General features: G+C 33.9%; 1 protein-coding gene across 1 annotated transcript in view; it reads left to right on the top strand.

The window, feature by feature from the left end:
• The window catches only part of LOC126722101 (uncharacterized), a 45,304-nt gene that overhangs the window by 31,509 nt on the left and 1,017 nt on the right, over positions 1–12,778 (top strand). Inside the window, exons 6-9 of the mRNA XM_050425251.1 lie at positions 6,151–6,249; positions 10,776–10,811; positions 10,934–11,348; positions 11,420–11,474. Coding sequence (XP_050281208.1) covers positions 6,151–6,249; positions 10,776–10,811; positions 10,934–11,348; positions 11,420–11,474 — 605 coding nt within the window. The remainder of the gene's footprint in view (positions 1–6,150; positions 6,250–10,775; positions 10,812–10,933; positions 11,349–11,419; positions 11,475–12,778) is intronic.

Raw genomic sequence — 12,778 nt, 5'->3', positions numbered from 1 at the left:
TGACCATAGTAAGAGAATGATTCATCTTCACTACAAAGAGTTTTGATGATAATCTCTGAATCAACTTCTATAATAATCAAAGGAAGGCTGAGGTCTTGAGCAAAATTGACAAATCTCACAGCAACCATGGCTTCTACATCAGTAACGGACTGTGGAAGTAGGATCTTTCATGACATTGATGCTAAAACCAGTCTTTGAGAGTCTCGAACCACAACCCCAATACCTAACTTGCCTAAATCTTTAAAAACAGCACCATCAAAATTGACTTTAACCATAGGAGAAACTGGAGGGGACCAACGAACACAATCTCTTTGAACAACTAGGTAAGTGATGTCCCTGGGTTGACTTACAACAAATCAGTATGGATCTATCTGGCCATCATGATAATATCCATGAGAGGGAAGGATTTATCTTCAACCTAAAGTCCATTTCTGCGAAACCACAGTGTCCAGATAAACATAGCAAATTGATCTAAATCTTTATCCTCATCAATAATTTATTGGACCAGATCCAAAAACATAGGAAAGTGTTTTGTCCGGTGAAAATTCCAATTCGGGTCAAACTCCTACACACCAAAAATTTCAATACAAAGCCAAATTGCATGAATCATGTCCCCAGGTAATTGTTTACATTGCTCACATGTGTCTTCAGCTAGAACATTCCGATGAACCAGGTTGAGTTTCACAGGAAGAGCATTTTTATAGGCCATCTAGAGAGAACTCTTAACCTTATTCAGAACTTTGCAACTCTAGACATGTTTCCAAACCTCCTGACATTGGCTCGGATTGGAAGAAGTTTGTGACTCAGATGCTCTATGTTTTGAAAGAAAGTTGTATCCTGACTTTACTATATAAACACCCGAAGAAACATGGGGCCAGACAAGCTTGTCCTCTGAAAGTCCTTGCCCGAGTGGGATTTTCTTTGTCAATTCAACCTCCCGATTTGAAAACAATTGATGCAATAGGTCCACATTCCAAGTATTATGAAAAGGTGAAAATAGAGAGTTTACTGAAGCTTTAGAAAATAAATCCACTACAAGAGATTGGATTTTAGGATGCTCCAAAGATGGGAGCCATGCATCCTTCCATATACTAACCTTGGGCCCATTCCCTATCATCCACCGTGCCCCCCTCAGTAGAACATCCCTACCCTTTAAATTGCTTTTCCATGCATAGGATCCGAAATTTGCCTCAGCCGCTTCCATAATAGAACAATTTGGAAAAAAATCTAGCTTTGAAGATGCGATAACAAAGAGACTGTTTATTGTGGAGGAGTCACCAAACTTGTTTAGCTGGGAGGGCATTATTAAATAGGCTAAGGTCTTTAAATCCCAGACCTCCATCTGATTTCGGTTTTCAAAGAGTATCCCATTTCACCCAATGAATCTTGCGACGATCTCCTCGCTGTCCCCACCAAAACTTTCCGATCAAACATTCAATTTCATTACAGAGACCCAATGGTAATTTAAAGCAGCTTATAGTGTAAGTTGGAATAGCTTGGACTGCGGCTTTAATTAAAACTCTCTTCCTTTGATACGAGAGCTTTTCTTCCCAGCCTTGAAGTTTATGCCAGACTCGCTCTTTTATGAATTCAAAACTAGCTTTTTTCTTTCTCCTTATCAAGGATGGAAAGCTTGATACTTCTCATACTATCTAATCTCTAGGACTCCCAGTGCTGTCTTGATAAGTCGTCTGATACTATCTAAAGTAGATTTACTAAAGAAGATAGCCGTCTTGCTTTTGTTTATCTGTTGCGTAGAACAATTACCATAGGTCTCCAAAACTTCAAGAACTTTTTGACACTTGCTAATTAGCTTTGCAAAAAAGAAGACTATTGTCTACAAATAAAAGATGAGTCAATCTAGGGCCATTCTACAAAGAGAAAAACCCCTCAAGTTACCCAAAGTAGCCTCTTAGGATGTCAAACCATGTAGCCCTTTTGTGCACAGTAAAAAAAGAAAGGTAGAGAAGGGATCTCCCAAACGGATACCTCAAGTTGGATTGATCAAGCCTTTTGGCTCCCCATTAACCAGGATGGAATAGGTTACAGTCTTGACACAAACCATCATCAACTTAATCCACTGCTCCCCAAAACCCATTTTTTTCATCATAGCTTCAAGATAAGACCACTCCATCCTATCATAGGTCTTCCTCATATGCAGTTTAATAGCCATATAATCATCCTTCCCTTTATGTTTCTGCATGCTATGTAAGTCTCAAAAGCAACCAAAATATTATCATAAATAAGTTTGCTTTTAGTAAAAGCACTCTGATGTTCTGTTATAATATTTGGTAGAACATTTTTTTAGCCTATTAGCTAAAACCTTAGAAAAGATTTTATACAAAACATTGCAAAGACTAATAGGTCTATATTTAGAGATACGTTCGGGGCCTTTTACTTTTGGGATAAGGGCCACATATGTATAATTCAAATGAGATGGAAGTGTTGCAATATTTAAAAAAATTGAGAATGGATTGAGTTACATCATTACCAACTAGCTGCCAATGATTCTGGTAGAAAAGAGGAGGCATACCGTCAAGACTTGGGGCCTTCAGGGGAGCCATTTGTTTGATCGCTGCCCCTACCTCCCAATTCATGTAATCAGCAAATAATTGAGCGTTCATGTCATCACTTATTATGCTTGGAATGGAATCAATAGTGCTCCCTGCTTGAACCGGGCTTGATGATGAAAAGAGAGCCTAGTAATAATCAACTATAGAAGCTGCCACCTCCTCTTAAGACAAGCACCAAACACCATCACAGTTTCGTATCGAGGTAATGAAAGTCTTTCAACTTTGTTGAGTGGCTCTACTATGGAAATATTTAGAATTTTTATCCCTCTATGTTGTCCAATGAACTTTTGATCTTTGAAATCACATTCGTGTCTCTTTATCTATAAGGTCTTTAATTTTGTATTTTATTGATAAAACCCAAAAGTTCAAACCAGTAATCATAGCCTCCCTTTAGGCTTCTTTGAGCAAATCTCTCTTCACTCTCATTTCACGCTTGACATTGCAAAAACATTTCTGACTCCACTTCAATTTTTTTCATTGTTAGAATAAATGGGTCTAAAGATACTTGTGAAGACCAAACTACTTCCATAGTGTCTGTACACCCCATGTCAGAGAGCCACATCTCCTTGAAATGAAATGATTTTTGGAATCTGGGAGGTTCCATACTAGCTGGCACTATCCAAATAGGGCTATGATCCGAAGAGTCAGAGTGCAAGTGATGTGCCCTAGTCCCACCCAAATTCATAAGCCAATCATTATTGGCAAGCCCTTGGTCTAGTCGTTCCCAAATTGAGTGTCCATCAGCAAAGTGCTTCTGCCAGGTGAATTTCAACCCAACAAACCCAAGATGTAAGAAACCACATTCATCAATTGTATCCCGAAAGAGCTGCATTTGGTTTTGGTTTTTGTTTGCCCCACCAACTTTCTCTGAATGACTGACCAACTCAATGTAATCATTGGAGTACAGCTAAAGGAGAGACATATGATTATTTAAATCACATAATAAACTCCAAGATTCATGCCTCAATTGTGTAATTGGTTCCCCGTAAAAACAAATAAAACTCCATGCATCATCGGTCCCTTTATTCACTACAGCCCACCACTCCTGTTATTTCTTGGAACAAAAAACATATTATCAAAATCTAAAATTTTCTTTATTTTTTTAGCCTTGCTTCATCCGCCCATATCTCAGCAATGAACACGACGGAAGGATCTTTTGTCTAGACTAATTCACCAAGCTCTTTTCTCTGTTCGTAGGTTCCCAAGCCCACGATAGTTCCAAACTAGGCAATTCATTGTATTTGAAGTGGCTGATTGTCAGCTTCCACCAATTCAAAAAGGGTCCTGCCATCCTCCTTAGAAACCTGTAATTTTTTACTATGCAACTTTTGCTGATCTTCATCCATTTTGTCTCCCCACATGTTTCCCTAACACAGTAGCATGCATAGTAAAATCATTTGAGTTATTTTTTCAAGCCATTTTTTTCCATTTGTGTGGAACTTAATTCCCATCCAAGAGAGTATGTGTGCTGGACTAAGAAGGAATACTACAATCAGGATTCTCTGGGTTAACCTCATCAATGCTACCTGAATTTTCGCCGTCAAAAGAATTAGCCAAATGGGGAATAGATCCCGAAAATAACTCACCAGGGAAGGAAAGCAGTGGGGAGTCAAATTTTTGTAAGCCCGAATCAATCTCCTCTATTTGAATTTCGAAAGTGTCCTTCATTGGGGGGGGGCCGCTGGGGGAAGGAACCCGTAGACTTAGGGATATTTGAAATATCTTTAGGTTAGCAAATATTCTCTGTATGGGAAATATGCAGGATATCGCCCTTTTCCACCATTATAACCATATTTGTAACTTGGGAAAAGTCAGACCTTAATGCACCACCGTGAGCACTGGAAGTGCCACCATCGGGAGGAGGTGGGCAACTTGTGCCACCCCAAGACCTAGCACTCGACTTCCCTTTCTTCTCCTTCTTCCTAGCTTTGTAGTAACCAGGTACTATGACCACATTTTTCCTAAACATGGGGTTTGAAGGTGCACAGATTCATGGCCCATACTCCTTGTTCTCTGAGGAAAGAGTTCCATTGCTCTCTATCCAAAGATCACAGTCTTTATCGTTGTGGTTTAAGCACCCATACCAATAGCAGATATTAGGCAGGCGTTTGTATTTAAAAGAGACCCAATGCTCGGACCCTTCCTCTTGAGAGATCACCTGACCCCAGCACTAAGGGAGATTAAGTTAATTAAATTTTTATTTATGAATACTTAAGAGTTGAAAACTTAATCCTCTATTGAACTTCTAGTTTTTTTTTTTTTTTCCCCAAAAAAAAAGTTTTATTATATTTTTATAAATAATATAAACTAGTTGTTAACTTGTGCATTGCATTAAAAAACTAAGAAACATACATATTATATATGATAAATAATAAGTATTAACAAATGAAATTTCAAAGAAAATGTGTATAAAAAAATCATATGAAATTTAATTAGTTTGTTTAAAGTTTGATTAGCACAATTTATTCAAAATTTATTTAATATTCATTTGTCTAAATCTAGTGAAACAATGAGTTTTGGTTGTTTTCAACTTTAATATAACAATTTAGCACTTGTTATAACTCTAAAATTTAAAACCTAATAAAAATAAATATTATATTTTTAACATAAATGAACGTGAACTTCTAAAAACTTATTTAATAACTAATCTCGTCACACGCGCTTCGTGCGTGCGTTGAGGCTTTTTTTTTTTTTTTTTGTGTCATAATTTTTCATTCATTTCAATTTAAGGTTTACTTATGCATTTAGAACTACGAATACAACTAGGAGTGTCACGAGGCTAGTTTCAAAAAATGAACAAATATTAAATGTTTATTTTGTAGAAAAAAAAAAAACTCTGTTTTTATTTAGATATATAATTTTTATTTTGTTAATCTAATTTATAAGTTGATAAATCAATTTGAAAATTAATAGAAGAGTGACCCTATTTTTTAGGCAATGTTTTATTGAGAGTTAGAGTTGTATTTTTACTGAATTGTCCTTTAGTTTTGTCTCTACTTAATCATAGGAGAATATGGGCATTTTTGAACCAAAAAAATGAGGATACCAAACAGAGAAAGTCCCTTAAATAGTACCCCCTCCGTCCCAAATTGTTTGGCCTGTATTCCATTTTGGAATGTTCCAAAATTATGTCCTGTTTGAAAAGTCAAACATCATTAATTTATTAACATTCCCTTTATGCCCTTAATTGATTTGTGGGAGCATTTTTTTAATAAAAAAATTAAAAACCAAAATTTTGAAATCCACTATATGTGCCATCTTTATTCAACAAAAAAAAAAAAAAAAAAAAAAAAAAAAAAAAAAAACCTTCAAAGATAAGGTAGTTAATGATAAATTTGTTTAAGGGTAATTTTGGAAATTTCAACTTTTTTTTTTTTGAAGAGATAAGACAATTAATAATGTTTCCCTAAATAATTGGGTTTTTCTAGCTAGGCCAAACAATTTGGGACGAAGTGAGTAGTATAGATATTAGAAAAAAAAAAAAAAAAAAATGAAGTCTTCCAATTTTATTTTTCTTCATCATCATCATTTTTTCTTTTTCATTTTACATGAGATTAATTGGCCACTTCTTTGCAAGGAATATGCAGTCCACTAGCTGATGACACCAACCAAATCCCTATAAGCTTCCAAAATTCAGAGATGGAAATATACGGTCAAGCAAGAAATATCGAATCAGGTAAATTGTTGTCAATATTTTTTTTTTTTTTTTTTTTGTTCAATAGGAATTTTGGTCTGTCACAATAAAAAAATATTTTAGAAAACTTTAATTTTTCTCACCTAATAAATAGTAATAGCCTTATTTTATATTAAAAATATGGATACAACAACAACAAAGCATTAATATTAAAATTTGAGGGTCAGCTATAGATTCTCAATAGATTAAATTGGGCCAGCCACATTAATTCTATTCCTCCAGTCTATTCTATCTAAAATCATGCTCTCCGTTGCTTTCTTAATTGACATATCCATTTTTGTTACTTCTTACCATCCCTTCGTCTTTGTTTCTACTTTTACTAAAGTTATATTTCATGTACTTTGTTTTAGTTCTACTTAAACAATATGTAGATCAAAATTATTTTCAGCTTGTAACTATCCCACAAAGTAAGGGAGGGGGTGGTTATGTGTAGGATTTAACTTCTCCATCTTCCATACAATGTGGCAAAGGTCTTCTTGTTTATTATCTTCTTGACAAGTGTCTTACACATGACATTTGTTCCCAAGACATATGCCATGGTTACGAAACTTCCACATGTTATGCCTACCAAGTCACATATGTCATTCTTTCCACTAATATATGTGGCTTTACGCCAACTAATAATTATAGATTAAATTAACAACCATATCTTGGTCTTAAATTTTTTTTTATGGTATAAACACTATCATCATTCAAGAACCTTCCAACTCCATGTGTAATGTCTTGTTCCACTCATTGTTTTTAAACCTAGACTAGACCGACCGGTCCAACCAGGTTAACCAAGAATTGGTCCTTAGACCGGTTCTATAAGAACTCGGTTCATCCATGTCATTATTTTGGTAAAAATCTCATTGTTTTTTAAACCAGACTAGACCAACCGGTCCAACTGGGTTAACCAGGAATTGGTCCTTAGACTAGTTCTACAAGAACCCGGTTCATCCATGTCATTATTTGGTAAAAATTGATGAAAATATGCTGCTAGCAAGACTTGAACCTGCTCTTAGTAAGTGAAATAACATGTCCAGCATGCAAACCATTGGGTCACGCACATCTTGTTGGTCATGAATGAAAAATTAATATATATAAACCAATTTAAGTTTGAAATATATTTAAAAATTGGGTAATTTCATTAACTACTCCTGAGGTTTGGGGAAATACCAAGAACATTAACCATTCTTGACTCTCTCTCCTTTGTCACTTCTCTTGCTCCTCTCTCATTTTATCTCAGACAAAAAAACAAAATCCACCATAGCCCACAGATCTACTAGTTAAGACCACAACCACCACCTCACTACCATCGTTACAAAGCCCACCACCACAAACCAAAACCATAAATCAGAATTCAAACCCACGCTCACAGCCACCTAAATCAAACCAATCCAAACACCCACAGCTAAACCAAACCACACTAAATCAATTCCAACCACCCAAACCACCTAATCATGCAGATCTTAAAGGACACCCAACATAAACAACATCCAAGTTGAAGAGAGATCAGGTTTGAATTCATATCTACAAACAATTGTTCACATAAACAGGAACTACATAGCACCCAAACAACACACACCATTCAAAAACCCACACCTAGAAACACCAGATATTTCATCAAAACGTAACTCTTCTCAAATCTAAACCCATCATCAGTGAGACCCCCAAACAGAAAACCACCAAATCAAACCAACCTATAGAGAAATAACAAATCAAACCCAGCAAACCGAACAAATACCCATGCTGATCCTCAACCATAGAGTAGAGAAACCAAGATTCAACAAAGATCGTGGTGGCTATGGGGTCACACCGATTGGTGGTTGTGGGTCACACCGACTGAGTTTCGTGGTCATGGTGATTTGAGAGGAGAGGTCTGAGAAGGGAGAGGGACACAAGATAAGAAAAAAGAGAGAACATGCCAAATTAATTATTTTGGCACCAAGAATATGACAACAGCAAGAAGATCTATGGGTATCTATGGGTTATGGAGGGTATTTTTTGGTCTAAGATCCATGAGAGAGGGACGGTAGATAAGAAAGGAGAGGGAAAAGAGAGTTAGAGAGTATGAGTAAAGTCTTTGACCCTGTTTAATGACTAAATTGTGCCTAGGGACTAAATTGGTTTGTTTTAAAAAGTTTGGATTTGCTTGGTATTTGCCTAAACCTCAGGGTAGTTAATGAAATATACCCTAAAAAATTAAATGATACATCTTGGTTTGACCTTAGTTGAACCTCGGCCCGATCTTAAAAACCTTGAACCTCTCCCTTTCCCGGTTCATTAAACGGTCCGGGTTTCAAAACCATGGTTCCACTACCAGAGACAATGCTAAGGGTGAAAGAGTAACATTGATTAGAGTTTGAAGTGCTTTATCTCTTGCCTTCCTTTTTGATAGAGCGGATTCTCGCCTTTTAGAGTTGTACCACTCTTATCTAGGAGATACTTTTCAGGATTTAGTTGTGTTCCATCAATAAAATCGAGCAAGGAGTATGATCAAAGAATGGAAGGTATTATTTGATGCTTCCAAAGCACATAGTTAGAGCTATCAGCTTGATATAAATAGGATTTGAAATGTGGGATAGAAATAAATTTGGCGTTTGCAATTGTGGTTGAGAACTTGTGGGATTGAAGTTATTTGTAGTTGATTAGCAAGGCTAGTTGAATACAATTTGAGACCTTAAATGAAAACTTTAGTTAATTTAGTTAATGTTATGCATTATAAATTTTTTTTTTTTCATTTAAATGCATTATTCTTACTTCTTTTTTTTATTTTTGTAACTAATTCACTTGAACGATGTTAGGGATATAACAAATTTTGTCACGTAGGCATTACAGACTAAAACATCACCAATAAATAAAAAAATTGTTTCAACCAATCATTTATTATGTTGTTTAAGTGGTACCAAACTACCAGTCTACTTTAGCCACATCATTTTTTAAGTATTTTTTAGTAGAATTTGTAGCAGTTTTAGCATTTTTAATTACTTAATGGTGATTTGTTGGATTTCTATTAATCTTCTTTTTCTTTTTTCTTTTTTTGGTGAGAAAATGCTAAAACTACTACAACCTTTATTACAAAAATATTACAAAATGATGTGGAAAAGAATGTATTTGGTAGCATTTCAACAAAATAATAAATAAATATATAAATTAGTTCTTATAATTGGTAGTACAATAATTTGTAAGACCCATGCAATAAAATTTGTAGTATTTTCAATATTAATCTTTTTTTTTTTTTTTTGGCATTCTTAAAAGGAAAAAAAATCAAAAATTGTTAGGGTCATATTTTATGAATTGGTATATCATATGACAAAATGCAATTTACTTATAATTATGTAGTTCTAAGTGGTTTTAAGAACAATATGAAGTACTTTGAAGAAGTATAACAAGTAGTATTATTGAAGATATGAAGATTACTCAAGAAACAATACAAGAAAAGCTGAAACAAGTAGTCTGGATACCTAGCTCAACACCTCCAATCTATCAAGCTTTAATGAATTGCGATACATACCTCGTCACCTCTCAATCTATCGATGTATACAGATTCTAAATTTTTAGATTTATTTTTTGGCACATGATGACAAGACTTTTCTAGGGTTTCATAGACACAGAGACTACTATTGAGATACATGCTTTCGTGAAGCTACTATGACATCTTGTGCATCTTTGGGTTATGTTACAAGCTTTTTTCAGATCTATAAATGTGAATTGAAGAACTTTGCATCAAACAACAACAATCAAGTTGTTGTGCAGTTAGTTATGGATTGAGATTCGTGCAAAGGAGAAGTTTCTACAAGATCAAGTCTAATTGAAGATTAGCATAAGGGTTTAACTGTAAATTGGTATTTTGGGATAAGTTGGATAGTGGTAAGATTCCTTATACTTATAACCAATTATTCCTAATTAGTGGGTTCTTCAAGAGTGATGACCTAAAATTTACCCAGTGGGGTTTTTATTTGTGAAGGTTTCCCATTCATCAACAAATCATTGTGTTAATTTATTTTCCACTGCACTCTAGTTTAAATTGGTGATTTGTTTGTGTCTCCACGATATTGCATGTAATTTGGATAATTAATCAACTTAAATAATTGAATTAATAAACCGAGGTTAATCTATTTTTAACCCAACAAAATTGAACAACTCACATTTTTTTTTTAATAAAAAAGTACTTATTCACCCTGGCATTTGGGGGCAACTTATTCGCCGAAGTTGCCCAGGTCTAGGGTCGGCTAGTGATAAGTTGAAGAAATGGAAACAATTTTTGGTTCTTTCAAGGCAATGGAGATTTGATTCTCTACTCTACATGGATTTTACAGTTCTATGTATACTTTTAAGCACGTCAATAGCTTCCTCTAGGATCTAACAAACTTCTAACTACACGAATAAATACATTACAAATCTGCATCAGCAAAACTAATCTTGGTAGCAAATGCGTAACCTACTAATAGCAACCCTAACTAACTATTCTCTATTCTTTTTAAGTAATCGTATTTGATTTTGTTTTTTCTTTTTTCACTTTACAGCTCGAGGATCAGTTTGGAATCTCCCTAAATTCCTGGGTATGATACATTTAGTCAATTAATTTCATATCTTACTCATTGATCATTGTGGTCAACTTCTTTTTCTTCATTTTTTTTTTCTCTCAAATAGTTGACTAAACATTGTTTGTTTATTGACTTAGAAATTGATCAAATATATGAATTGAAGCTTCTTCACCACCAATCCAAAAAACTTTTACTTCGCATGTGCGAAGTATTACCGGGTTTGAATCTTCAACAACTAGAAAATGGTAAGGTTATTGAAGCCATGATCAAAGCTGTCAAGCAAGGGAGAGTTGAGTTTGTTACCGAAATGCTGAAAGCATGTCCTGACCTTGTATGGTGTCGTGAAAACTCCACGGATCGAGACTTATTTAAGTTGGCCGTTCTTCATCGTCAGGATGAAGTATTTCGCCTCCTATGCAGATCTCCTGCAAAGAACCCAAAATTTGCTTTAGAAGATCGCGATAAAAATACCATATTACACTTCGCTCCGCTAGACGTAATACGGTTCCAGGAGCAGCTTTTCTTATGCAAAGAGAAGTACAATGGTATAAGGTATAATATATATCCCTCACTTTATTTATTTATATATTTTTAATATAATTTCAATGATGAGTTGTTTTCAGTTCTCTTATGATTAATTATCTGACACTCTTTGGAAACTCTATTCTAAACTACAATGTGAGAATGCGTGAGTGAATAGGTGACTAAGGATCCACGTAAATGTCAAAATGTGTGAGGATAACTACGACTTCAATATCCCACCAATAAGATAAAGAAAATGAACGGAAATGAGATAATTAAAAAGAGGGGGGGGGGGGTGGAATTATAAACTGACAAATACGAAATGGAAGTGAAATGAAATAGAGTAAAAGGTTGGGTGGTTTCATATTCTAATTCCCATAAAAAAAAAGTCATTAAATTGTTAAATTAAAATAATAATATAATTTAATGTACAGAATATAATAATTGGTTATCTTTTACAATATTTAAACTATCTATAACAATGTTTTATTGATTTGATATATTAACTCTTGTTTTCTATATAATTTTAAAAATTTTGAAAATTTTATATAAAAGATAATTACTAATCTTTTATCAATTTGATATTTTGCTAGCTAAGAGATATTATGTGTTTTCATTAATTCAATTGTGAATTTATCAAAAAAAATGATTAAAAAAGGTTATTAAAGTGCGTAACAAGTAATTAACAAGAGTTTTCCACTCCATTAAGTTCAAAAGATAAATCTATTTAATAGAATCAACTAATATAAATTAGATGAAGTTATATAAAAAGGTGTACAATTTATACCTATTTAATATTATTAGGTCTTAAATTTATAAAATTGTTTCGATTTAAGGTTTTGGTCCATCTCTATTATTTTGGATAGCAACATGACAGATTAAAACATAAAACAAGTGATTAAACTCTACATTTCGCTTAAGATTTGTTCATAAGTCAATTTTGCAATTATTGATCAATAGAAAGCTTGGAGAGAAAACTACATAGAGAGAGAGTCAAAAAATAAAAATTGATTCCTTAGTAAAATACAAATTTTATAAATGGTTTCCTTTTTTTTGTACTCTATTAGTGTCCAAAATAACATAAATGAATAAAATATATGAATACAGGCTTCAAATTTAAATGATTTCACAAGTTTATGACTTTAATTAACAAAATTAAAAACTTGAGACTTAATCTAAAAAAGTGTATAAACTCTAGTACTTTTTATGTAATTTCACCTATGAATTACAATAGATAAAACCTATAGAGTGCCATATCATTATAGTTTATCCTATTTACTAGGCCTCTCTCTCCAAAAAGTTAAAATAAAAAATAAAAATGCCTAGATACTAGGCCAAATAGGCCTAGGAGCCCAAGGCCAAGTCGTAACTGTCATGATTCAAAGTATCAATACTCTTTTTCACTACACTTTATTATCCTTACATTACAATGTTCTACCTGTATATACTTGCATATCTAG

Source organism: Quercus robur, chromosome 4, assembly GCF_932294415.1.
Source record: "Quercus robur chromosome 4, dhQueRobu3.1, whole genome shotgun sequence".
Lineage (NCBI taxonomy): Eukaryota > Viridiplantae > Streptophyta > Magnoliopsida > Fagales > Fagaceae > Quercus > Quercus robur.
Note: the sequence above shows the minus strand (reverse complement) of the source record. Positions and strands in the feature narration are given on the sequence as shown.